This window comes from Botrytis byssoidea, assembly GCF_014898295.1.
Source record: "Botrytis byssoidea strain MUCL 94 chromosome Unknown BBYS_007, whole genome shotgun sequence".
NCBI lineage: Eukaryota > Fungi > Ascomycota > Leotiomycetes > Helotiales > Sclerotiniaceae > Botrytis > Botrytis byssoidea.
Window position 1 is genome coordinate 1,150,953 of NW_024065848.1, and position 26,085 is coordinate 1,177,037.

The 26,085-nt window shown below is 43.2% G+C and overlaps 8 protein-coding genes across 8 annotated transcripts; 3 read left to right on the forward strand and 5 right to left on the reverse strand.

The window, feature by feature from the left end:
- Nucleotides 1-364: 364 nt before the first annotated feature.
- On the reverse strand, nucleotides 365-6,575 carry EAE97_004406 (uncharacterized protein; the record flags this gene model as incomplete). Its single annotated transcript, XM_038874918.1, has 7 exons — nucleotides 365-1,404; nucleotides 1,549-3,429; nucleotides 3,560-4,382; nucleotides 4,435-4,639; nucleotides 4,714-5,929; nucleotides 6,038-6,133; nucleotides 6,380-6,575. 7 exons carry the CDS (start codon nucleotides 6,573-6,575, stop codon nucleotides 365-367), a joined length of 5,457 nt encoding a protein of 1,818 aa, XP_038734362.1.
- A 534-nt stretch (nucleotides 6,576-7,109) lies between these two features.
- EAE97_004407 (uncharacterized protein) lies at nucleotides 7,110-8,952 on the forward strand. The gene is made up of 3 exons (XM_038874919.1): nucleotides 7,110-8,258; nucleotides 8,314-8,518; nucleotides 8,571-8,952. Exons 1-3 carry the CDS (start codon nucleotides 7,599-7,601, stop codon nucleotides 8,861-8,863), a joined length of 1,158 nt encoding a protein of 385 aa, XP_038734363.1. The 5' UTR covers nucleotides 7,110-7,598; the 3' UTR covers nucleotides 8,864-8,952.
- A 1,729-nt stretch (nucleotides 8,953-10,681) lies between these two features.
- On the forward strand, nucleotides 10,682-15,086 carry EAE97_004408 (uncharacterized protein; the record flags this gene model as incomplete). The annotated part of the gene is made up of 4 exons (XM_038874920.1): nucleotides 10,682-11,428; nucleotides 11,483-11,996; nucleotides 12,184-14,570; nucleotides 14,601-15,086. 4 exons carry the CDS (start codon nucleotides 10,682-10,684, stop codon nucleotides 15,084-15,086), a joined length of 4,134 nt encoding a protein of 1,377 aa, XP_038734364.1.
- A 165-nt stretch (nucleotides 15,087-15,251) lies between these two features.
- On the reverse strand, nucleotides 15,252-17,459 carry EAE97_004409 (uncharacterized protein). The gene is made up of 6 exons (XM_038874921.1): nucleotides 17,319-17,459; nucleotides 17,095-17,206; nucleotides 17,021-17,041; nucleotides 16,319-16,969; nucleotides 15,869-16,218; nucleotides 15,252-15,768 (listed from the first exon to the last, which is right to left on the reverse strand). Exons 2-6 carry the CDS (start codon nucleotides 17,111-17,113, stop codon nucleotides 15,553-15,555), a joined length of 1,257 nt encoding a protein of 418 aa, XP_038734365.1. The 5' UTR covers nucleotides 17,114-17,206; nucleotides 17,319-17,459; the 3' UTR covers nucleotides 15,252-15,552.
- A 529-nt stretch (nucleotides 17,460-17,988) lies between these two features.
- Nucleotides 17,989-19,956, reverse strand: EAE97_004410 (uncharacterized protein; the record flags this gene model as incomplete). The annotated part of the gene is made up of 3 exons (XM_038874922.1): nucleotides 17,989-18,976; nucleotides 19,025-19,847; nucleotides 19,945-19,956. The coding sequence occupies 3 exons, from the start codon at nucleotides 19,954-19,956 to the stop codon at nucleotides 18,807-18,809; spliced, it is 1,005 nt and encodes a 334-aa protein (XP_038734366.1). The 3' UTR covers nucleotides 17,989-18,806.
- Nucleotides 19,957-20,088: 132 nt separating this feature from the next.
- On the forward strand, nucleotides 20,089-21,484 carry EAE97_004411 (uncharacterized protein). Its single transcript, XM_038874923.1, has 2 exons — nucleotides 20,089-20,616; nucleotides 20,786-21,484. The coding sequence occupies exons 1-2, from the start codon at nucleotides 20,373-20,375 to the stop codon at nucleotides 20,887-20,889; spliced, it is 348 nt and encodes a 115-aa protein (XP_038734367.1). The 5' UTR covers nucleotides 20,089-20,372; the 3' UTR covers nucleotides 20,890-21,484.
- An 8-nt stretch (nucleotides 21,485-21,492) lies between these two features.
- On the reverse strand, nucleotides 21,493-23,062 carry EAE97_004412 (uncharacterized protein). The gene is made up of 3 exons (XM_038874924.1): nucleotides 22,095-23,062; nucleotides 21,823-22,039; nucleotides 21,493-21,735 (listed from the first exon to the last, which is right to left on the reverse strand). Exons 1-2 carry the CDS (start codon nucleotides 22,392-22,394, stop codon nucleotides 21,845-21,847), a joined length of 495 nt encoding a protein of 164 aa, XP_038734368.1. The 5' UTR covers nucleotides 22,395-23,062; the 3' UTR covers nucleotides 21,493-21,735; nucleotides 21,823-21,844.
- A 1,056-nt stretch (nucleotides 23,063-24,118) lies between these two features.
- On the reverse strand, nucleotides 24,119-25,414 carry EAE97_004413 (uncharacterized protein; the record flags this gene model as incomplete). The annotated part of the gene is made up of 1 exon (XM_038874925.1): nucleotides 24,119-25,414. The coding sequence occupies one exon, from the start codon at nucleotides 25,412-25,414 to the stop codon at nucleotides 24,119-24,121; it is 1,296 nt and encodes a 431-aa protein (XP_038734369.1).
- Between the last annotated feature and the right edge of the window lie 671 nt (nucleotides 25,415-26,085).

A 26,085-nucleotide genomic window follows, 5' to 3' on the forward strand; every position in this document is an offset into this window, starting at 1 on the left:
CATGTAGGTAATGCACTGCAGATACGTTGCAACACCGGTAGATATCATTTGCATGAAACTAGACAATAGAAGTGAGAATTCTAGAAAACATTGCTCTTCTTTTGGGGTTCTTACGAGCAATTGATATAAGTCTCAAGAGAAAGACACTGGCATGTTTGAATTGCGCATTTTTATTGTAGTAGTTTGCAATCAAACGATGCTATTCCAAAGTAAACCACTAAAGGAGACTCTACCAATTTTTTTCTCCATCTAAAGCTTTTCAATTTATCCAAACTGATAGAAACTTCAAACCAGGAATGTGTTTTCTCGTTATTATCAAGATAATTTTGACCAATCCATACATCCCATCCATAAATTCACCCATTTAAGCCCAAATAGCTCTAAACTTCTCATCAAATTCCGTCTTCAACTTCCTGAATGCTCGATAAACATTCATCAACTTCTCATATTCTTCATCATCTGTTGCCCCCGCACCACTCTCCTTTTCCTTCTCCAAATAATCCTCTTCAGCAGCCAATCTATCCTCACCAGCATCCCAATCATCGACTACCTTTTTTCTACGTACTGGCTGAGCTTGTTGAACTTCACTGGATGGTCCAGAAACAGCTTGAGGAATGGAATCTTCAGCCATTTTCTCATCGTTCTCATTCTCAACGGAATCTCCTGCTCCCATTACATCGAGGAGTTCTGAATCTGTATCTTGACCTAGACCGAGATGTAGGGCAAGGGACGTGGCGATTGTAGCTAGTACCATAGAGAAGTCATTAAGTACGAACCAGACGTCCGATCTGCGGATACCATTGGCGTCCTCGAGGGGTTGTAGAGAACCGTGCTTGAAGAAATCAAGAAGATATGAATTTAAAGGTGATCTTGTTTCATCAGGGTGAAGCTCCAGATGTGGAATTACCGCTGCTTCAAGGAAGACCCCTTCACAAGTGGAGCTGCAAAGATCCTCAATGGTAGTGAAAGAGTCACCCAGACCAGACAGAGCTACAAATGGCGATCTAGCTTGCGGACTAGGCAAAGAAGGAAGGAAATCAAGGGCCGTATTTCCACTCGTCTTGGTTGTTTCATTTGGACCGACTGGACTTTGGGTGAATGGCAAAGCATGTTCGTCTTCAGTAATGTGTTGCTCGGCAAATGTCTTTACATATGTCGAAAAGACATCTAAAGTACTCTTGTTATGACCGCGAAGTATGTTAGCTGCGTCTTCTGGCATGGGGTCGAGGTATACGTTCGATGGAGAACGGTGAATTTTCTCTGCCTCTTCGGGATCATCGACTTCTCTAACAACTCTACGACCAAACAGATGACTCAATACGAGAACCATTGTACGCAAGACTTCGTCCGAGTTGGTATCAATATCTGCACAGAGCTTATGAAAGTATTTTCCATTGAGAAGAGCTGGCACGTGTTAGTATACAAATTGCAATTGAATTTCAAAACCGCATAATCTCAGTCGAAAAGAGATGTTGATCAAAACGGAAGGTCGCACTCGCGTACCATCATTTTTTCACTGAACTTATACGAAGTAGAAGGGACACTTACCATGGAATGCAAAACTCGAATTTTCGGTAAAGTAAAGATGCGAAACACAACTGGTGAAGTTGACGGGTTCACCGCCGGGACCCAGAAGTGCGTTTCTGCGTAGATACTCGATAGAAAATCTTAAATGATGAAGAACTTGCTCTTTGAAACTTTGACCTCCAAGATACAATCTAGGCTGAGAAAGAAGGGAGTTGATAGCTCTAACAGCATATGGCGAGTTTTTAGAATCGTTCAAAAGGGAGAACAATCGTAATACCAGTGTCGTCGTGATTGGAAAGTGACCTGTAAGCTCAGGAAGTCGAGAACTGAGAAGACGGCTTGCCCGCTCTCTAGAGACGCCCTGGAATACAACGTTACCGAGTAGATCAAAACCACGACGACCTGAACGACCTGCAGCTTGACGGAAATTCAAGGCAGTTAAGAACACAGAATCTCCGGAGAATACAACAGTGGCACACGGCATGTTGATACCCAAACTAAGTGTACCAGTTGCAATGACAATTCTCAGGAAACCTTTACGGAACAACATTTCTACACACTGTCGGTATTTTCTGTTCATACCAGCATGATGCACACCAATACCTCTCTTCAGCAAATCGATCAAATCTTCTCTAATCTCCTTGCGACGAAGTTGTCGGATGAAACCATCGAGTTCCTCTTTTTGTAGACGCTTTGGATCCGCAAATGAGAAATCATCTTGGGGGGCAGTCGGATCGAAGAGATCGTAGAAAGAAGATCCATCTGTTGCATCCTCACGCATTCGGTCCATCTTTGATCCACCTTCGTCATCTTGGGTAGATTTCTTGGATGGTTTGACCGGCTTACGCCCTTTCTTTGCCTTCGTTTCCTGGTACTTTTCATAACCTTCCATTAACTTTTTCCAAGCTGATCCTTTCTTCCATTGTTCTTCGGATTGAACTAGCTGGTTCAACAAAGTGTTCGCAATGCTTTCACAAGCAGATCGGTCATAGTTGAACAATATAGCGGGTAGGGCACGACGCTTGTGCAATTGATATAGTAATGGCAGGGTTGTAGCTTGTAGATCTAATGGGTCAATGGGTTCAGTCTCAGAATCCGAGGTGCTGTCGATTGAAACGTCGTTCTTGGTCTCAAGACTTTCTGGAGTCAGTTCCTTTACTACATTGGCAAATTGTGATTGACACTCTGCCATCCATTGAAGCAATACTTTCTTAAGGTTCTTTTCCCATGCAAAGATATCTGCTTTTCGAATGCAGGATGGCAATGCCTTTTCTGGATTTAATGATTCAGGGACACTATAATCCTTGCTTTGATGGTTGACCATGGCCTTCCATAGCGATAAGCAATCTCTAGGTTCGAGTGCAAGATCTTCGGGCATTCCTCTTGAAGGATCAACCAAACTAGACACAGGGTGAAAGGCTTCGAAGCCTTGTAGACCATCCAGACCTAAACCTAGACCAAATGAGTCTCCGAGACCTTCGAAGTCGAATTTCTTAGGTGGCTCGTACATGAACTTTCGTAAATCGGAGTATCTGGTTGAGTGTTTGATCATCTTTAACTCGGATCCATTCGCCTTTTGAGTTTCTCCTAGCCAATCGGCAAACTGCTCGGGATTACCCACAGTTGCAGAAAGAGCGATGATAGGGCATGGTGATAATAACAAGAGTTGCTCCCATACCACACCATCTTCAGATTGTCCAATAGAGTGAATTTCATCGAAAATAATACGCTTCACTCTTGGAGCCCACGACTTCGCATTCGTTGGTGACAGAAGCATAATCTGAAGAATATGGGGTACAGTGACAAGAATTTGACAACCTGTAGAATTGTTCACACGGTAATCTCTAGTGTGAATAGCCCACACTCCTTTACCGGCTTGCGGGAATCTCTTAGAGAATCGACCTAGAAGACAGCATTGTTAGCGGCGACTTTCGTAAAAATACAAAAACTGTAATGAGGAAGTTCTCTTTTTTGCTCTTCAATCTCACAGAGTTGAGAGAGAGGAAAGGAAAATAAATGCGATGGTACTTACCCTGAACTTCGGCTGCAATCTGATTCACAAGTGCCTTTGTTGGTGCAACATAAACCAGAACTCCATCGTTATCGGCTCTGAGAATTTGTTCCATGGCGTAGAAACTGATGAACGTTTTACCAGCAGAAGTTGGTGCTACTACAAACACACTCTTATTGGCATCTAACTGATCGAGCACATCTCTCTGCCAACCATCAGGAACGAAGCTAGAAACACGGGGATCTGGCTTTGCATCAAGCATTCTGTCCATGTAAGGACCGCAATGTTCCAGCTGAAATTCTGATTGAGAAATATCAATTTTCAGGGACAAAGTTGGGGGAGGATACTTGAAGGCAAAAGATAGCTTTCGAACAGCACCAAGGACTTCCGGCGGTGAAAACGCGTCCGAAATACCAACCAATTTGCATATCTTTTCGACATGCTGGATGATCTCTTTCGTGATAGGTGCATTGGTAGTGCATATAGATCTTACAGTAGTCCAAATCAGTGCGACTACGTGGTAGCCATTAGTTTTCTTGTTCTGCTTACAGTAACCTGCCCACCAAGACAGTAGACATTGGAGGATGAAAGTGTTGATATCTCCCTCAAGAATTTTTGTTCTGGCATTATCAAGATTGTTAAGATATTGTTTGGCCTGGAGATAGCGATTTTCATCGTTAGAGATCAAATCAAGATCTTTCATTTTCATAGACCACGTAAGGAAAGCTTTATCAGTCTCTGTATCCCCTTTCTTTTCCAGATTTGCAGCACGGATCTGATCAGCAGCTGAAAGTCCACCACCCTTTTTAGTACCTTTCTTAGCATTGGATGCAGGTTTTTTGTTCTAGAAATTATTGTCAGCTTCATTCAATTGACCAAGTGCAAAAGAATCATACATCAGTTGGGGCTTCTTTCTTCGATTTAGGCGCTGGCTTTTCGGCTTTATTCGTCTTCGATGGTTTCTCCTCAGCAACTTTGACCAGTTGCTTGGGTCCCACCACGATTGTCTCCGGTTCGAGTGCTTTTCCCTTTGCTCCTGTCAAACTCGCGGCGTATGATGTCATTTCACTCATATAGAATTGATTTGTTCGAAGGGGATTACTGTAGACTAATTAGTACCTATTTTTGCTGCAATTGAGGCATCTAGAGATTAAGCTTGGATTGGTGTTACTTACCGCCATTTGGACACTTTCTGTGCCACAGGAGCTTTTGTAATGAGAGGCTTTTTGTGATTATGCCAATGACTTGTTTCTCTGTAAAGCTTCATGGTACCAAATTGTGCAGATAGAGATGAATCTGTTTTAACATGGATACACTCCAAATGCTTGTTGAAGACAGCATTACTGAAGGGTAAAACTGTAAGATCATCCGAGCTTGAGTCGGAATCTTCGCACGGGGTAACTTTAACTGAGGATAAATCAATGCTTTTGTCCAGGGAAAGTTCTTGGCTTGAAAGCTCCTTGGTCAAATTGCAAAGTACGAGCCATTCGTCTTGAATTGACTGAGGAAAGGGGTCTATTGATTCGTCGCACATAGCTTGAATGACGACCCGAAATAATCGGCCATCGACAAGATCATGAGAATCTCTTGTGATTTCATTAGTTTCAACAAATTTGCTCCATGTTGGATTGTTTAGAATAACTTGAGCAACATCTGCAAATAAGGACAAGAAACTAGTAATTTCCTCTTCGAAGTCATCGTCGAATTCAACAGATGGAAATCGACGCTTTGAAAGAGGGATTTGATTAAGCATAACGCTGTGTAAAATGAGGGCAGAAGCAAAAAATATGTCAGATGTGTTTTCTTTCAGAATGTGAGAAGCAGAAAGAACAGAAACGCATGATCTTTCACTCAAGTGAGTCTTTGCCGACGCAGCAGACAACTTTTGGGTGATTTCGTCGTCAATGGACGGCATTGCACTAGAGTTGTCCGATTGTGAATCTTTGGCAAACTCCACACGAGCTTCTTCAATATCCTTGATACACTTAGAACTAATAAGTAGCTTGCGTTGGCTTGAGACAGTCATGCTTTCCACGATCATGGTGAAAACCTTTGAATCTCTGAACTCTATGCGATTAATGAGAGCAATATTGAGCTTGTGGGAATTGAAAAACCATATCAATCCTCGAAGGATGGCCTTTTCTTCCTTCGATGAGCGAGGTTGCTTTGCCGTTGCAGCCCCGTCATGCGACATGACAAAGTGTATTGGTGTAGCATGAAGATAACTGGAGAACTCTTCACTCTCTAATGAAGGGAAAGTATTGACCACAATCTCTGGATGTGATAATGGTAATTTGTGGTGTAAATGTTGTCGAATTGCTGTTCGAGCGAGAAGATACCGAGCTCGATGCGTGGATTTCACTCCTGGTGGTACACATAATTGCCGATTCTCTACAATTCAAGTTAGAATTATCGATCGGCCCCGGAATAACGAAGGCTTTGGATTCTTGAATGATATTCAACAGATCAAGAGCATAGCTTTGGAGGGGAAACACATACCCTCGAAGAAAGCAATGTGGAAGTTGCAATGTCTCTTGACTAAATTCTCAAGGAATCGCTCCACTACGTATACGGCATGAAGCAATTGAAATCCATCTGAAAGATATTGTTAGCCCATAGTCCTTTTTTTGGATAACGTGATTGCTAGAGATCCATGCCGCTTTGATGTCGAATTCATAACAAGATGAAACTTTCATCCTTGGTGTATGATGTTGCACATCTCTTGTACTCAAAGCACGTATTCCAAGCACTTGCTAAAATCCCCGATATGAAATTCTCCGAAGGGAATCAATACCTGGGGAATCAAAGAGCAGAACATCAATAGGAACATAAAATCGTTACCTTGAAAATCAATCCTTTCATCTGCGAAACATTCTCTTAAAAGAGAGTCTCCCTCAAGAAGAAACAACTCTTTTCCAGCATAATCTCCTACAAGGTCAATCCACATAGGACGAGTCTCATCGTACCAACTCAAAATAGAATTTGGAAGCTGAGTTGTCCCGTGCACCTCCACCGCAACCCCATCGGAAGTCGCCATATGTAATTGTGGCTTTGTTGATGTGACCGTTTCTGACTATCAAGATTTGTGTTCTCTGCAATAGTTTCTGATATTTATGGATGAAGGTAGAATTTTTGGTTAATGTTATGATCTGTGAAGCTGTTGAAGAGCGAAAATTTTGAGGTCGTGTTTGCCTTTGCTTGCCTGAAATGGTAGTATTGTTTCCTAGTGAACTAGTTTGCATGTGCTGGATTCAACTCGCTTGTGCCTTCCGTATTCTCTACATTTGAAGGTCACGTGAGGATGACGTCGTCACATGTCTGAACTGATACTCGTAAATATGCTTATAATCAAAATTGTCATTGATGGATATCAAGCCTTGAATTCCTTTAGAGAAGCTTGACTGATTGAGTTTTATTCATTGATCATGAAAGCTATGTTGCTTTCATCACGTTACTCGATTCCACATTATTCTACGTTTTCGGGCAATACTCGGCCCGTTGACATGAAGTTTTGTCTGCCGAGCCTGCTTGCCTTGTCACTGTTTGGTTGAGATCGGAAAACGGGAAGCGACCCTCATTCCATCTAGCGGATGTATAGCCAGTTTTTGGACTGAGTTATTCGTTGGGTGCTTTACGGGTATCCATACATCTAAACTTCATATTCCCGTTCGATATATACCTATGCTCACAAGTCGCTTTTCAAGACCTCATCTATTAGATCAGAGAAACACATGATGCGTGGCAGCTGCAACCAACAGGGGAAGAAGATGTGCAAACTCCTTTTTTGCAAATTTCTGGGACGCAGGACCCTCCATCATTTTCTGTTCGAAGATTGAGATTCAAGTGGTTGGTCTGGGGACTGGTTGGTATTCGGGAACTCTCTTTCGAAACTGGTGTGGCAATGCGAACGACTCCTCTAATCGCATCTTATAAAGAACAATAATGCACCAAGGCATCTCAAGATGCACACAAACTTATAATAAATTGCCAAAAAGATCATGCAATTGCAAGTGAGCTGGCGCTGATTTTAGGCGTCTTCCAACTTTTGGAATGCCTACCCATGCTTCTCTTGTCTGGCGTTTGCGGCAGCATGGCAGATAAGTACGGCCGGCGACCGATTCTCTTTCTGGGCTATCTGGGATTGGTAATGAGCTCAATGTGGACTACTGGTGTGGACTGGCTTGTTCCTGGAATTCCATTAAAATTCGTTTGGATAGGTCCCGTATTTACCTTGACTAGGGGCGGGGCAAGTGTGCCCCTTGCTATTCTCATGACGAGTGCTGCAGCAGTCACACCATCAACTCAAAGAGTATTAGTCTTCTCTTCTATACACGGTATAGCTTTGGTAGCAGCAATCCTGGGCTTTGGACTGAGTTCGGCAACGATGAAATCTTTGGAGAACTTTGCCGCACAATTGGTTGGTCTCGCATTGATGTCCTTAGCTTTATGCTCAAGTCTCCTTTTACCAACGGGGGAAGTAGTTCAGTCATCAAATTCTGAGCCGGAGATTGATTCTGCTTCAGAATATACCAACATCTCAAGATCCAGAACGCAGCCTATTGGCAGCAGGCACGCGGTGATCAAATCATTTCATAATCTCTTACAGATCAGAGGTGCCATCTCGTTGTTAATTGCTGGGCTCTTCGCTACACTCGGTCAGAGGGTTCAGATTTTAATTCTCCAATACATGCCAGAGCAGTTCAACATCAGTTTCTCGGAAGTGAGTCATTTCATATCGCTTTGTAATCCCAAGTGCTGATGTCTCTCGCCTTCAGGCCAATACGTTTATCATTCTTGATCACGTAGCAAATTTAATCGTGCTTTTCATAGGCTTGCTATTGGAAAATGTCCTGATTCTGCTTCGGAGGAGCTTCAACACGTGCTACAGAGACATAGCACTTGCTCTTATTAGCAGCGCTCTATCTCTTGTTGGGGCATTGCTATTAAGTTTCGCTCCAAATGTTGCGTTTGCTCTCTTAGGTGATTACAGTATACCTTACTGCTCTTATTGAGAGTGACTCATCTGGAATAGGTATCAGTGTTTTTGGCACCGGAATTGGTCTCAGCAGTCTTTTGCGATCTATCTTCGTGGGAATCTTCCCACCAGAGCGTGCCGCTTTTGCTACGACATTGATATCTACTATAAAGAGCGTGGGCGGTACCTTCTCTGGATCTGCATACTCTTACGCCTTTGCATTGAGCTTAGACTTAGACAGAGTGTTGCAGGGGTTGCCATTTATAGTGTCTGCGGCTTGTTTCGTGATCGTCGCAAGCGTGCTGATGACAATGGCCAAAACGCCGCGAGTAAGAAGAGACATATCGTGAAGTGTTGCGCTGTGATCTGCAAACTAACGTTGAAAAATTTATCGTTGTAGAATTAGATGCCTACAATATGTACAGTCATTTTATCTTCATTTTCATTCCTTTACATACATGTTGTTATATTGCTCCGATTGCTGCGAAGCTTTTCGATATTTTCATACAACCTCCTAGATGCGAATGTCCTATGTTCTTTATTATACCATGAAGCATGTACTCAAACAGATTCTGGAACTATGTCTCTATTTCGGCGATTGTGTCTTTCTCATGGCTGGCAAAACACCTTCGCAATCAAGATGATTCATTACATGTCCCAGGAGATGGGACAAGCTGTTGCGCAATACTCACAAGCACCATGACGCCGGATTTAAACCATTACTTGAGCCATCCCGGCCAGCTTCGAGAGTACTTGTAGCTCTTGATCTTTCCATTTCCCCAACATCTAGGCCTGCGTGAACAGAAGCGTCGAAGCGCTGATAGGTATTCATATACGACTCCACACAGTCACGAATTAGGGTTTATACCTGTAGAAACTTCATTGTTTTGATGTACAAAATGCCCAAACTCAAAGCGCTGGCAGCATGTCGAAGTAAAATCTTATGTCAATATGTCCCAACGTACTGGTAACCAATCGCATTGTAGACGTTTTTCCCGATCCCTGTTTTTCATGTTTCCTACACGGTCATCCATTGATTCAGATGCGGGTTTTAGGGATGAAGTGCAAATGGAAGCAAGGCGTCTGCCCACCTACCTAGCTAGGCAAGTAGAAGTCTTACGTGTAGAACGCCGCTTACGCGCGAGATAACGTATGGTCAAAGATAAGGATGTTATGCGAACGTGAGGCACAATATTTCAAGGTATCATTACGGATTGAGCTTGAAGTAGATGTTCTATCTGCGTACTAACCACGTTAAATATATTCTCTGGCATCTCGATAAATTGCTCACAAGAATTGTTCTTCTCCGCATCATCAATTGGTCAGATACACAAGAAATGCATAAATCAGGAAATGTTTTCTACATTTAACCGGTACACTCAATCAGTACTTTTGAAAGCAGAGAGGGGTTAGTGATACCCATAAAACAAAGAATACAATAAATCAGCATCAGAAAATCAAGCATTGCGGCCTACTACTCTAGCATGAAATCAGTTTAACAAATTGCGTCATCCATTACAGATTACTACTTCTTACGTGTACGAGACGTATGCATGGAATTCAAAGCCATGAAATCGAAACTGAAATCTTGGATCCGAAGTCTGTGAAATATTTCAGAGGTATACTATTCGCAGCTTCGGATCCCGGAATTCGACCAGCCTATTCCTGCTTCGGTTGTGTGAGCAGGGTTCCGCCGCGGGCGGAGGTTTCTCTGCAGTTGACATCACTACTATCTACCATGTAGCAGTGTGATTGCGTTATATGCCGTCAAGAGTCGGAGCTTGAAAATCCCAACAGTTGGGATAAAATTAATATTCACAATTAGTTCTATTTTCTTAGCAGGATCTTGAAGAAACTCTTCTTACCACAATACCCCAAATTAGGGAGGCTCACATACCTTTGCCTCCATGTTGACCTCTAATCAAACGATCGTGATGGATCTGTACAATACTGAGGGGTGTCAATTCGATGCCGACAAGAAGTTTGGTCCAGTTATAGCGGCATGTGCTCGTACTTTTGACTTTACACTGTTCTTTGAACAAGCTATACTTTCAGTTGTTCCAAGCGCCATCTTTCTACTGCTTTTACCATGGAGAATTTGGTTTCTTCGATTGACCAGTTAGAAAACAAAAACGAGCTGGATGTCGATCGCAAAACCGATAGCATCCATGGCATTAATCTCGGGTCAAATAGCACTTTTAGTTTTCTATACTCAGTCAACTACAATTCGAACACAATTCTCAATACCTACAACTACATTGAATCTTTTGGCTGCTGTAGCTATTGTACCCCTCTCTCATCTTGAACAATATCGTTCTGTGAAGCCATCAACTCTTATCAGCTTGTATCTTGCGTTTTCGGCAGGTCTTGATATCCCTCAAGCTCGCACATTGTATAATGTTCCCGGTCAGCTACGCCTTGCAATCGTTTTCTCCTTTAGCTTGGCGGCGAGAATCGCCTTACTATGCCTTGAAGTATGGGATAAGAGGGTGTTTCTTATGGAACAGTATCAGACATTAGCTGCCGAGGTAACTGGTGGTATCTTTAGCAACAGCCTTTTTCTTTGGATGAATGCGCTTTTCAAGCGTGGTTACAGCAAGGTGATATCATTTGAAGATCTTGGCCAAATTGACAGCAATCTTGGGTCTGCAGCATTGCACCAAAGATTTCAAGACTCATGGAAACAACAAAACCGTGAGGCCAAGAAGCCTCTGCTGAGAAGTCTGTGGAAAGCCCATCGATGGTCAATCTTATTGCCTGTCTTACCTCGCTTATGCTATTCTGGGTTTTTGTTTGCCCAGCCATTCCTTATTGAGCGAGCAATCAGTTATTTGAGTCAGCCAAGTGATGTTTTGGAAGAAGATATTGGTTATGGGCTTATTGGGGCGACGGCATGTATCTATCTCGGAATAGCGGTAAGTATGGTAGCCCGATTTCTTCTAATCAGAGTATAACTAACTTATGTTCAGATCTCGAATGCCTTGTATAGGCATCATATTTATCGAAATGTAACAATGATTCGAGGATCGCTCGTCTCATTGATTTATACTAAGAGCTTGTCAATAGAGGACCAGATGGACGACCCATCGTCTGCTCTCACACTTATGAGCACCGATGTTGACCGAATTTGCCAAAGTATGGTCATGCTTCATGATCTTTGGTCCCGACCTTTAGAACTGATTATTGGAATCGTTCTATTGGCCTTTCAAATAGGCTGGGTTTGTACCATGCCGCTGGCCGTGATTTTCGTCAGTGCTATACTCGATTCAAGAGTCACTTTATTGATTGGGGGTAAAGTCAAGATTTGGTCAGATGCCGTCCAGCAGCGTATTTCCCTGACAGCTGATGTTTTATCTTCAATGAAAAGCGTCAAGATGTTGGGCATGGCAAGGCCATTGACCTATCTGCTGCAAAAAGAAAGAAAGAAGGAGCTTGCACTGCAAGCAAAATTTCGGTGGTCCACAGTATGGTTGAATACTCTAGGTCGGTGTCTCAATCTCTTGTATGGTTTTGGTGTTAGTTTTCATACACAACGTATAATGAGGCTTGAACATATTGCCATAATAAATCAAGTTGGTACTATGTAGAAGTCGTCTACATACTGTCTTCAACCACATCTTATTTAAATTCAAAACTATCCGAAGAGTCAAAAGTTAACACTTTCTCACAGGAAACTTGCCGCCAGCCCTTGCTCCTGCAGTTACTTTCATCGTATACGCAATCAAGGCGCGCGTGGCAAATTCTAGCTCACTCAATATTTCTCAAGTCTTCACAAGTCTTGCGTTGATAAATCTTGTTACATCTCCTGCTTCAGAGCTCATAACTTCCTTTCCATTTGCAGCTTCTTGTCTTGGATGCGTAGAGAGAATTCAAGAGCACCTGCGAAGACCACATCGGCACGAGAAGCGAGTTCTGAATCTTAAAAGAAATCCGATTCAGGAAAACCTTAGAGATGGACGGGATTTGGCCGTCCCTGTCGCGTGTTTGTCGGGTGTGAGTATTTCAGGGAACAATAGTGAAAGTCATCTTCTGCGCGATCTTAACTTGGTGTCTTCTCAAGGCAGCTTCACTATGATTTTAGGCCCAAGCGGATCCGGAAAATCAACATTATTAAGAGCGATACTTGGCGAAACAAAGTACAGCGGCACCATATCAATTGATCCCAGTCGAATAGCATACTGTCCTCAAACTGCATGGCTGTTTACGGGTACTATTCGGCAGAATATTTGTGGTTTAGAAGTGGACACATTCGATGAAGCTTGGTACAAATCTGTCCTGCACGCTTGTGTACTTGACGAAATGATTATTGGCTTACCAGACGGTGATAATACTCTCGTTGAAGGGCAGAGCTCTGGTCTTAGTGGTGGTCAGAAACAGCGGCTCAATATCGCTCGAGCTTTGTATCACCGGCCACAATTGATTCTGTTTGATGATGTTCTCAGTGCCTTGGATATGAAGACCGAGATACAAGTCATGACTGGTTTATTTGGAAGAGATGGCTTACTATCAAAGCTTGGAGCTACAGTTTTATTTGTGACTCATTCAACACGCTGGGAAACAATTGCAGACAATGTTATCATGTTAGATGGGTCTGGTAATATGACAAAAAGCTCCAATATCCCTCGTCTTCAAGCAAAAGTTTTAGCTACGGAATTCGATTCGCGTCGTTCTATGAATTTGAATCTGTCAGAAAATTTAAACGCAGACCAGATTTTCGAAAACCCATCTGGAGGAGAAAATTCGCAAGCAATTGATGCCAGCATTGGTAGACTCTCAGAGACTCAGGTGGTGAGCGAGGCCCACATCGTCGATATTCCACAGCACGAGAGTGATTCAAGAGATTATGTATACTATTTCAGAAGTATTCGATGGCCAACAATACTGACACTTTTCTTGTCTGCTACTGCACAGACTATATGTCTTTACATGTCTCAAGCAATACTCAATTGGTGGGCAGCGGACCATGGCTCAAATGAAGAAAAATGGCTCCCAACATACCTCATCTTGGCTATTGGGAATGGTGTCATGTACGGGTGTACTGCATGGATTATGTTTCTCAAGCTAGTGCCTGAATCAGCCGCGAATCCACACCTGATATTGCTCGACGTGGTGATGAATGCGCCCTATTCATTCTTCACAAAAACTGATATCGGAACAATACTCAATCGGTTTAGTCAAGATATGACCCTTATCGAGTCTCAACTACCTACTGGGGTTATGTGTACCTTGATGTATTGCTTATGGACAATTGGATCTCTGTGTCTCATATCTCTTGGTTCAGCATGGATGGCCATAAAAATTCCAGCAGTATTCATGACGCTTATCTGCATTCAACGTGTCTACCTCCGAACATCTCGACGGCTTCGAGCAATTGAACTAGAATTGAGAAGTCCAATATATTCTCACTTTATGGAGAATCTGAATGGACTTTCAAGCATTAGAGTTTTGGGATGGCAAGAACAATTCACGGATTCGATGATTGAAAAGGTCGACAGATCTCAAGTCCCTTATTATCTTTTCTACTGTGCTCAAAGATGGCTACAGTTAGTATTAGATCTAGTAGTCGGCGCTCTAGCCATCATCGTCATAGCACTAGCCATCAAACTATGCAAATCCACCGACCCAGGATCTCTCGGTCTCTCTCTAAACAACGTCCTAAGTTTCAACGAAACCCTAAGTTTCCTCCTTCAATACTGGACACAACTAGAAGTCTCACTCGGCGCCATATCACGCACCCGAGAATTCGCACATCGCACCTCCTCAGAGCTCAAACCCCTCTCTCCCATCACCCTCCCGCATTACTGGCCCGTACATGGCAATATCGAAATCCGCAACCTAAATGCTAGCTACACCCCCCCTCAACACTCGCACTCGACAACATCACTCTCTCCATCCACGTCGGCGAGAAAATGGGATGGCAGCGGCAAAAGTTCCTTACTATCCTCTCTTCTCCGACTTTTAGAGCCCTCTAGCGGATCCATCACAATCGACGGTATAGACCTTTCCAACATCGACCACCAAGTTCTTCGCGAACGACTCCTTACTGTCCCTCAAGATGTATTTTTGATCCAACAAACCATCCGCTAGAATCTCGATCCTCTAGCACAATACACCGATTCCCAACTCATCGCCGCTCTTCAAAAAGTTCATCTCTGGTCCCTCTTCTCCGCACTCAACGGTCTCGCTACAATCGCTCCCTCTAATTTCCTTTCCCAAGGACAAAAACAACTATTCGGACTCGCGCGCGTTATTCTCGCCGCATCGCACACATCAGGAACAGGAGGTATCTTGCTCCTGGATGAAGCAACAAGTAATATAGATCGGGAAACTGACGAGATGATGCAGAGAATTATTCGAGAGGTGTTTAGAGGATATACGATATTGGTTGTGGCGCATAGATTGGATAGTATTATGGATAGCGAGCGGATTATTGTGCTTGAGAGGGGGAGGGTTGTGGAGGTGGGGAGTCCGGGGGAGTTCCTGGAGAGGGAGAGAGCTTTTTCTGGGCTTCGTGGTGCGAGAGGAAGGATCTCCGAGGGAGAGGTAATGGAGCAGTTAGGATTTGGAGTTTGAAGTGTTCCTATTTTTGATCTGCCAATCAACGTTCGCATTTATGTCTTTCCCGTCTTGGTTGTTCATCCAATCACGTTTCGATAAAGAGAGAATAACCTTAACTACAATATACTCACTCACACAACAAAGATACAGCCAAGTAGCAATTGAACGGCAAGCAGTTTGAGACACATGTTTTCACATATCTTCATCACCTAGATCTACTTCAGAGAAAGATGAATATACACAAATATCATGTTGCTTTTTGTTATTCGAGGGACAGCTCCCCAATAGTATTCGTAAAATAAAAGTCGTCAAAAACGAAGGACAAGGTATCATCAAATAGAATAAAAATAAAATCGAACCAAATCAAACAGTATGCCCTCAGGCTTTCGAAACTCTCCAAACGCACAGAAAACCTTCGAAATCCACAATTACTTCCCTTCCCTTCTTGCCCATACCACACCCCTACTTATCCTCTCCCTATTCAAGCACCCGAATGCGCCGCAATCCACTGACCAAACGCGGCCGGATTTCTCGTCTGAATAAAAACTGTCCCCGGTCCCGTAAACTTACATACCAATCCCTCTCCGCTACTCAATCCACTAATGATTCCTCCCGAAGCCACGCGCTCCAATACGTATTTAGTGTTCCAAGCGACGAGATGTCCATTATCCACTATGTATCGTTCGCCTTCTTGTAACTATTTCCGTGGTATTAGTTCTCATGTGGAAGAAGAAGAAGAAAATAAGACAAGTCAGGGCAATGAAAGAGACGAGAGAAAAAGGAGGGGCAAAACATACATCCTTCCTAATAATCGCGCCCAAACTACTAATCCACAACAAACCCACTCCACTAATTTTATAAACAAACAGGCCCTCTCCACTGAACATCGCTTTTCCAATTCCCTGTCTCTTATACTCTTTAATAACACCTTGTGTGGAAGCTAAATACGCATCCCGTCCCACACTCCACTGTTCATTGCCCGTGAGTCGAATATTCGTGATATCACCTAGAGCCGAGGGAGCAAGGAGAAGTTCTCCCGGACCGGTAAACGTCGAATGGGCCAATTCGCCTCCGATAACTAATTTTTTCATGGAGAATTTGATGGCGCCTTTGAGGGTTATGGTGGGGGTCATTGCGATCATTGCGCCTTTATTTGAGTTAGCCATAATTTATTCTCTTTGCTTTTACTGTCCCCGCAAAACAAACATCCCATTATCCGATGAGAGAATGAAAAAGAGAAAACAAACCAGGTTTAGCAGTCAATGGACATCCCATCGCTAATTGAATCGTCACAATACTATTCGTATCTCTATGACTAACACGATAACTTCCCCCATTGAATGTTCCCACATCATCTTGCGTGGTACTTGCTCCTACGAAATGTGCTGCGCTGGGCGCTCCATGATCCAAATTCGTCGTGAGACTCGTATTGAGCGCTGGTTTTTCGGGCGGATAATCTGATGTATTCGTAGTGGGGTTGGAGCTCGGTTGTGTAAAGTTGGGGTGATGAGTTTCCTGGGGAGAAACGGCGTAGGAAGAGGCGTAGGCTTGGGATTGTTGGGGTGGTGGTGTATGGATGGGAAGAGTATGTTGGCCGCCGGAATATGAGGGACGATGAGAGAAATTTGTGGGAGGCGCATACTGTTGTTGTTGTTGGGGAGGAGTAGGTTGAGGGTTTGGAGGAGGGGTATAGCTTGTTGTGGAGGTAGAAGGGGGAGGAGGGTAGTAGGCATGCGAGGATTGAGCTGGAGGAGAAACAGGTGGAGCAGGGTATTGGAATGAGGTTTGATTTGGTGGTGGAGAGGTTGGCGGAGCAGCGTATTGGAATGATGTCTGGTTTGGAGGAGGAGAGGTCGGTGGAGGTGCATATTGTTGTTGTTGGGGAGCGGGAGCAGGAGCTGTAGTGGAGAGTCAGAGGTATATTCTTAGTATATGAGCGATTCCCTTACCTCCATTACCTCCAGGAGGAGCTATCAAAGTATTAGCGATTGAATTTTCTCGCGCGTTGACCAGAAATACTTACGAGGATAATATGTAGACATCTTGAATGATTTCAAGAATCAAAGAATCTCAAACAAACAATTGAAAGACCCAAAGTTATATCAGGCTTTGCTTCAGTTCTTGTAATTACAGAGCTGAATTTCAGTCAGCATATAAGCCCATCTTATTGTATCTCATGAAGCTCTGAAGCTTGCCCCGCACTTATTTTCTCCCATCCAGACCCTTCAATATGCAGTACTCACTCACCAGTTGAAACACCAATCCAAATCCAACAAAATCCAATATTCAATACTCAATAACCCACAAAGTCCACAAGAACATCAATCAATCAATCATAAATCAACAAAAACTCAAAACATCAACTCATCGCAAATCCAAAGAAAAAACAGCAGCTCCCTCTCATCATATAAACCCACGCATCACGCATCTCCTCTCCCATGCAAACTCCCATGCATCTCACACCCAAGCTCCCACACCTCATCTCACGCCCTGACGCCCCGGATTGGCCAGCGCGGTTCTTGGTGCGGGCTGTGCTATTTTCGTTTGTCCTCTGCGTACCAATCATTTCTCCAGGATGTGAACAGAAGCTTGAACTTTGCGATATTGATATCGATCAAAAATGGAGCCCTAAAAATTCCCGAGCGCTTAAGTATTATATCTTCACCAATTTGGTGAGGTGAGGAGACTAGATGATGGATGCTTTCGGTGCTGTTTATCTAGGTATGACATGTATAGAGACTAATCAGACATATCGATATTGTAGATCTAGATTCCAGATTCTTTCGTTGGTCATTCATCTGTTGGTAGCAGAGAATCTATTGTTTCTTAATGTTGTTTCTGAAAGATACCCATTATCTATACTACATCAATACCACCTAATATAAATCTCTCTTTCTGCTTCACCTACCTACATACCTAGTGAACACAAAGGCGCATAATTGCATACCCAAATACCAAGACGTACGTATATATCACAAAGTCATCCCAATCTATAACCCATATATAGCTTGCCACACACACCACACTTCCCCTCCGCGCATCTTTCGTCCAACCACCATAAACTCACTCCCTTGCGAGACACAATTATGAAAGAAATGCCCTTATATATCCATTATCGGTTGATTATCTTTAACCATTGGTGATTTGAGCGATAAACGACGCGTACTCTACTACTACTCTTGGGTAGAGATCCCTCAACACGTCCCACGATGACCCCTAAAACTTTATTCTAACTAGCTTCTCTAACTTGATACGGGGTCTAAAAATCTATACTATATATATATAACCCATCGACATTCCCATTAAGACATACTAATTCAAATAAGAGTACAAACAGTCCCCCAAGCTAGATTTTAAAAAAGAGAATCCAAATTCAAGTTGTTCTGGCATTCTTCAAATTGTTTGTTTATCAGTCATTATACCTATCTATACTTCCCCGTCTTGCGGGATACAGACATCAGTTATAAAATCTTCAGATCCGGGTTGGAGCATTGAAAGGTAGTCAAATTGGAAGGACCATTTGTTCAGGACATCTGATGTGAAATTTTGAACCCCAAATGATCATTTGACTATCAAATCTTGATTGAAAACACCAAAGGAAAGCTCATAAAGTAAAATCCCAACTTTCGACCTAAGTACTCTCTATATCTGTTTTTTTTCTCCTGCCAGCTTGCGCAGAGGATCCAGTAGCTAGCTAGTAATTCGTGTACGCCCCCGAGTCTTCGCCTCAACACTCTAACCCTGTTGTCTTCTTCTCTTTCCGACTTGTGCAGAGAAACCGGTCTTGATAGCAGTGACGGAACGTCTAGATCCGCAAGAATTGCAGGTGATGAAAAACAATCTGTTCTCTCCTTTGTTGAGTTCGGTATCTGGGGATCGGCAGGTTTTGCAGGTGACGTATTCCACTGTGAAGATTGTTAGTAGAGCCTATAGAAATAAGAAACCAAACGTACTGATATATTTCCTCAAAACGTTTTCAATTTGCTTCTGTTGGAAACGACCCTTGATGACCAAACGTCTGCTACCATCAACGGAACCGTTGGTACCCAATTCAGCAAACAGATATTGAGTAACGTGCTCATCAGTTCTCTTCATACGTTTGCAAATTTCGGCGATATTGGCAAAGATGGTCTTCTTGTTTCCTTCACGCAGACATTGTGGAGGAGGGATCTTGTAACTCTTGGAACCGGAAGATGCGTGGTCTGGGTTCTTGGCTGCGAGCAAGGTGAAGAATCTGGAGAGGAGTTGTTCGTATGAAATTACTTTGGTCTCGTCATGCGCCCAGATACCTGTTCCCTTGATCATATCACCATCATCGACCGGGGTTTCCTCTGCCGCCTTTTCACCCTCGCCCTCGTCGTTGAGATTTGCAGCTGCAAGTCTGGCTGTGAAATCATCTTCGGTATCCTTGGGCTTCTTGCTTCTCTTCTTCTTCTTCATTGTCGAGAGATCGAGACCACCATCTGCAGCAGCTTCATCACCTCCCTCCTCGCCCTCCTCAACCTTCTTGCTCTTCTTCTTCTTTTTCTTCATCAACGACAAATCGCCCAATCCATCATCTTCCTTGGTTGCGGTCGCATCGTCGCCATTGCCTTGGAAAGGATCAGTAAATGCGCCCAAAGCTTGAGAAAGTGGCGGCGTACTAGGTGAATGTGACTGCGCCGTTTCTTTAGTATCGTCGTGTCCGTCTTCCTTCAATGTGACTTCCCCGTTCTCATCTACAATCGTAGTTCCTTCGGTGAAGGCGACGGATTTGCGTGGTTTGGAGTCAACTTCCTATGGCACGTTGTTAAAATCGGGCCTGAAATGAGAACAATCAAGATTTAGGTGGGGTGAAATTGATTCACAAAGCATAGAGCGATTGTTAACTTACTGTGTCGGCCATGATTGCGCTAGTGATTATTTCGATACTGTCTTCTGATGGGAGTAATCCTATAATATTCCTTTTGCGTTGTTGTTCGAAATGTAATGTGGTTGTGTGTGATTGAAATAAAAGTTGCCCGCACTCACTCGATATATAGACTCAAAAGCCAGCTTTTAGCCTTAAAAATTAAAGATCAAAGGCTAGACCACGTGACTCAACGCCACAAGTAAATCGGCGCCGACTTCAAGCTCCAAGTATGAGATAGTTAAGCAATTATCAGCCTTCCCTATAGACTCTTCTCACACTTCAATGCATCGCCAGACTCTTCTTTGGCGATAGCGATTCTCACGTTCTTTCTATGCTTTTCCTCGGAAATTAATTAACCCTCTACGTTCGTCCGCTCAACCGCCGTTCAATCAACCCTCCATTACCCCAAAATGTCCATCTCCGCCTCAGATTCCTATATGCATGCCTCCTCCCACACTCAAGATGACGAACTCCACGAGTTAGATTCTCTGCCTTCCTCTGTCGATAGCTCAGATTATGCCTCTTCAGACGACGGAGAAGAATCCGATGCACAGAAAGAATGGGAAGCCAGTTTGCAGCAGTTGGAAATGATGCTTACGATGGTGATTGTACCATGGTGTGGGAAATACTTTGGAAGGAAATTTGCTTATTGGAGTATGTTCTCCTATTTTTTTTTTGCTATTATCTTTGTTCTGTTTGTTTCCGTTTTGATAGGTTTTGATTGGGAGATGAGGGGAGGATTTTACACCATCTCCGTTTCTCGAATACTGGGCATGCAGATGGCAAAGAATGTTGGCTAATCAATTCATGTATTTGCGAATAGGTTGGGCAAAGTACATGACGTGGAAGTATCCAGTCACTGTCGAAATAACCAGTAACCCTACCTTTAAAGGTGCCGGAGCTATCGAAGCCGCAGCTACGTTATGAGTAGAGCCAGGAGTTTGAGTGGGCTGTGGGCTGTGAGCTAGCGACCTTAACGCCTGCGAATATGAAGCCAGTCAGTACCAGAGGGGATTTATTTACGAATGCAAGTCGCAGATTCGAAAAAGACTTTCTTGTGAAGTTATGGACACAAGGCTCGTGGGCAGGTGAACATGTGGACTGGGGCAATATCAGACACCATTCATCGGATATTTCACGCAATAAGAAAGTTCTTGGTACATCATAAGGGATATGTTCAGTTACGGCGAGCATGGCATTGGGATTGGCGTTTATAGATGATGTATGGGGTATATTGCCGATATGTGGTACACCGGCTGGGTACACTGCATAAAGAGGATCGCTTGAGGACAAGCAGGAAGTGTATATGATTTAGTTCACTCAGTACATATGGTAATGAATCAACACATTTTTCAGAAGTGGCTTTATTTCCATGCAAATAGAAAGAAGTAGTCGCAGCTTTTGATTGATGGTTCATTTCAAACTATACACATCTTATTTCAATATTCCTTCGTTACAAAAAAATAACACACCCTACTGTCAACTGCTCGATGCTGTACACATAATGGTAGATTGCAGGATGATATATCATAAGACATCGAATACATTTATTTATTATTAAGTATGGTATTATTAAGTCCATATTCCCGAACATATTGTACACAGCAAAAGACAGCGTCCAAAACCCCTTCTGCCTTTCTTATGCTAAACTCGTAAAGACATAAACATCGTTTGCATAGCTTTGCGCTTGAACGCAATTCAAAATGGGCATTCAGCCCTACTTGTTATCCTATTACCCTGACCGCGAGTAGTAAGCTTTCGTTGCCACTTGATCTGATATATTTGTTAGTTGAGATACACAGTGACGATAGGTAGTACGGGATGAAGTATTGAAAGATTGAAATGGAGGAGAGTACTAACCCATTGTTTGCCAGTTCGTTGCTTATACTTGGGACATGGTTGGTGCGCTTTTGCGAACATTGCTACGACGAGCCATGCTGGAACCTCCACCTATGAAATCCATGGCGATGGACGCAGCGAACAAAGCAAAAGCGAACCAGAAGAATGCGGTGGCAGCCTGGAGCTCCCGGCATCTTCCTCCCATTGCTTGTGTCAGGCTGTTGCTGATGAGGTACCTCTAGATGTTTATTAGCAAAGATCATTACGAAGACGTCTTGTGAAATCAAACTTACTCTGTTACTGCAGCTGTGTACACCGAGTCTGGCGGCAAGAACAACACCAGCGATGAAGTTAAAAAGGGTAGCGAGACCGTCCATAGCACCCAGGATCATGGGCTGTGCTAGCGACTCTACAAATGCGGCTGCCATTCCATAGAAAACAACAATCATCGAGAAAACGGCGACAAACATGGCCCAGTTCACACTTGAGTTGCCGAAAAACTGGTCATCTATGGCCGCAGCGACGAGAGCGAGGGCAATGAGGACGCAGATAAACTGGAGAAACCTCAAAACGAATTGTGGTAGTGAAAACATTTTGAAATGATTTTGTGGTGTTGAATGGGGCGAGAAGGGTATATGTTGATATTTCTGTCTTGAGAGCTTTTGATACGAAAGCTGTTTGTCGATATAAAAGAGTAAATTGATGAAGAAGCAAAGTCTCAGGGAGAGGGAGTTTAATGTATATGAGAGCTGTGAATAAGCTCTACGCTATCCAGTTTGTAATTCGTGTGACGATGATGATCGGTGATGACTCCAAGGATGTCAAATCTCCAATGATGCCTTTTCCTAAGTTACCTTCCTTGACCAACACAAGACCGAGTTATCACTGGTGAAGAAGCTAAGAGACTATGACGATTGTTGAAGAAAGCTTTACTGGATCAAGTACAGCGTGAAATATTAATTAACGTAAGGAAATGGTGGAAAGGGTAGGATCCGGATTATGCGGGAGGGACGGAATGGTGGAGTATTTGGATTTGGTATTGATAGGTAGGGACTAGATAGCTACCTACTACACAATAAATGATATTGAAAGTGTCAAAGAAAATAAGAGATGGATGAAGATGGCTTGAGTAGGGATTTTGTTATGTATGAATGGAGGGAGGAAGGGAGGGGATGTGGGATATTTCTGTAATATTCCATGGAATGAATCTTTATTTTTTGTCTTTTTCGTTAGTTACTGAAAGAAATCAACTGCAATTGACTGACTGACTGTGTACGTCCGAATTCCCCTCATTCATGTGGCGTCATATTTTCACTACCTACCCTACAGCAACCTTGTTCTTACATCTCATTCGTACAGCAACAAAAACTGTGATACCAACTTAATTCTAACCTTCTTGAGAGATTCTCTCTCTCTACATTTCCATTCGCTGAAAACATCCCCTCACCTGTTGTGTATATACCCAACTAGTGTAGTGCATTCCAATTAAATAATAATCCTTCTCTCTTCTTTGTTTCCATCAACAATGTCGTGAATGTCAATGATTTCATCGATGCGAATGAGCGCAGACCACCCCACCTGCATGTCTGTACGGTAAGAATGTTCCGATGGATTCACGAAAGTATAAAAACAAGAAATCGTCCAAGCTTCGTTCTCATCATTAATTGGGTGAAAGATCTGGAGAACGCGAGGAAGCAATGGGTCTCTCGGCAGTTATGATACCCTTGACGTTGGTGGCTGATAAGAGATTGATGGTTGGATCTTTCGATTATTGGAATATGAATGTGTGTATGAATATAATTGAAACAGGTTTGTTAATGCTATATTGTAGGCTGTTTCTATGCATGTCATTTGAAAAGTTTAAACATAAATTCATTGGTCAAGCTGGTTAGAAGAAGGATTTCTCGTGAGAAGAAAAAACACTTCTCAAGCCAACTAACACAGTAAGTGCTAAGTGCAAAAACGAGATATATTCGGGACCCTCGGAGGTTTGCATGAAAACTTGGTCCCCTTTTTTTTGTGGGAATCTCAAAGCTTATCAGACAACTTGCTGTGATCATCGTTGATCGGAGCTCTGCTGCCGAGCCACGATCTCGAGTCTCGAGCATTCTAGACGAAGAGGAGTTCAGTGCTTGGTGAGGGTAGGATTGGGTAAGATTTTGTTTTGTTGTTTAATCCTGCTGGTATTACACATATCTTTCTTTGCCCTATATGTAGAAACTAATAGGTACCGTAAGCAGAACAAGTTTCGGGCCCTACCATTCCCCTAGGTTATGTCCCTGGATAACCAGCGAAGTAGCATTGATCGTATTACATACTAAAACAGGTAGTCATAGAGTATAGTATATGATGACTTTCTTCGCTCATTTTCAACCCCGGGTACCTCATTGTCAGCCCTCTGTACGTATCGAATCAGGTAATCTCCTCCAATGCCGGCGGAAATCGTACCGCCTGTTATTAAACATCCATTAAGAAACCACCACCAACAATCTTTCACACTTTTCAAGTTAACCTTCTTGATCATGACAGCCAAAGTAACAGCAGCACCTCCACATCCACCAACGAAGAAGACTGGTCCTGCACCAACAGCAACGCCGGCAGCTGTCAATAATCCAACCTGAGTTATGGCGAGCCCGGTCAAGATCTGCTTAGTTTGAGCGTCGTGTCGTAATGCTATACTTTTGATTCCTGCTTTAGCATCATCTTTGATGTCCATATGCGCATATATCATATCGTACAAAACTGTCCATGCTACATTCGACGCATACAAGAATCCGGTTGCGGTCATAGCGGCACTATTGGACAGTAAATCGATTCCAAGAGCAGGAAATCCCATGATTGCGCCCCAGGAAAATGTCAGCCCCAAGACAAACTGCGGATAATGAGTAACACGCTTAGCTAGTGGATACGAAGCCACGAAAAGCAAACTCGGGGTAGCGTAGAAGAAGCATTGGTATGGGAATTGAAGAAGGACCGCAAGGCCAGCAAATAATTGACCTCCAGTGAAGACTAAAGCTTTGAATGGAGAGACAGCTCCTCGCGCGATAGGGCGTAGTCGAGTCCGAGTAACATGGGGGTCAAGATTTCGATCCCAAAGATCATTGATAGTACATCCCGCACTACGCATGATTAAGGCGCCGCTGAAGAACAAAAGAGAGGTTCCCATGACGGTCAGGGGCGAGACCATGGGGTCGGTTAATGGAGCCGCCAATAAAGTTGAAAACAGACATGGAAAAAATAGATAATAAGTTCCTACAGGCTTGTCTAGTCTGATGAGCTCAGCATATGGTACCCAGGAGGATGGAAGTTTTGATAATAGGCCGGTAGTTGGCGGTACATAAGGTGTGATAACCGGTGATGGTGTAGCGGCATCTGTGTTCGAATTTTTTGTATTGTTTAAAGTCGTCGGAATGGCATGTGCTTTGATAGTGTGATATCTTTCATATCGAGCTTCGACATTCTTTCTTGCTTCTTTCCTACTAAGATATGAGGAGGTGGTGATCTTGGAATAGCTGATTGGAATTTTGAGCGAGGGTCTCTGACTCCAGGAAATGTTTTGAAAGAATGCATTCCGGCAGCTTCCTGGCAAGCTGAATACGCCATTTCTAGACATCATTGACTGAGATGGGCAATAACCACTACTGTTCGTTAGTCTGATATAAACCTACTGCTTCTCCTGTAGCTTCCAGCGAGGAAACCTTCTTGAAACCACACTCGAATTTGTCAATCTCAAGTACGGTGACACATCTATTGAAGCTCAGGGCGAAGAATTTTTTGTCAGGTTCGCCAAGCCAATGGTAAACTCCATGCTATCTTAATTGGGCACTCTTCGAGATAGATAAAGGTGTATTACTTCTTGTACGCAAACTAGAGCTTTATGTATATCACTTGATACACTGAACTTCAATGAAGACCAGAACGGTGTTTCTCACTCCTACAATAAGCCCACGACTTGAGGATAGCTGGTGAACAAAAATGGCAACTTGTTTGCAACTGAATGAATAAACTCACCTTAACACAATCAATACCAATTTCTAATGTAATTATCTTCAATACATCCACTTTTTACCAATTTTCCATTTCCCGAAATTCTGACAAATAATGACAATGAATGATAAATGATTGATTGTACTGTAGCCGGAATTGGTGGAATTGATCCACTAGCGCGTTATCTCAAGGAAACTCAGAGCAGCCTCGCGTCTCCCTACACTTGGAACTCTTCATAAATTTCGTATCGCGACAACCACATACCTATTTGGTACATTGAATAGCTACCACTTTTTA

Bases quoted from the DNA above. Each gene is read 5' to 3' on its own strand.
- EAE97_004411 (XM_038874923.1), top strand. From the start codon at position 20,373: ATGTCCATCTCCGCCTCAGATTCCTATATGCATGCCTCCTCCCACACT. The intron at 20,617-20,785 runs GTATGTTCTCCT...ATTTGCGAATAG, and splicing joins AAGGAAATTTGCTTATTGGA to GTTGGGCAAAGTACATGACG.
- EAE97_004412 (XM_038874924.1), bottom strand. From the start codon at position 22,394: ATGTTTTCACTACCACAATTCGTTTTGAGGTTTCTCCAGTTTATCTGC. The intron at 22,040-22,094 runs GTAAGTTTGATT...ATAAACATCTAG, and splicing joins TACACAGCTGCAGTAACAGA to AGGTACCTCATCAGCAACAG.
- EAE97_004407 (XM_038874919.1), top strand. From the start codon at position 7,599: ATGCTTCTCTTGTCTGGCGTTTGCGGCAGCATGGCAGATAAGTACGGC. The intron at 8,259-8,313 runs GTGAGTCATTTC...TCTCGCCTTCAG, and splicing joins TCAACATCAGTTTCTCGGAA to GCCAATACGTTTATCATTCT. The intron at 8,519-8,570 runs GTGATTACAGTA...CATCTGGAATAG, and splicing joins TGTTGCGTTTGCTCTCTTAG to GTATCAGTGTTTTTGGCACC.
- EAE97_004409 (XM_038874921.1), bottom strand. The intron at 16,970-17,020 runs GTAAGGGAATCG...TCTCCACTACAG, and splicing joins TCCTCCTGGAGGTAATGGAG to CTCCTGCTCCCGCTCCCCAA. The intron at 15,769-15,868 runs GTATGTTTTGCC...CCACGGAAATAG, and splicing joins GCGCGATTATTAGGAAGGAT to TTACAAGAAGGCGAACGATA.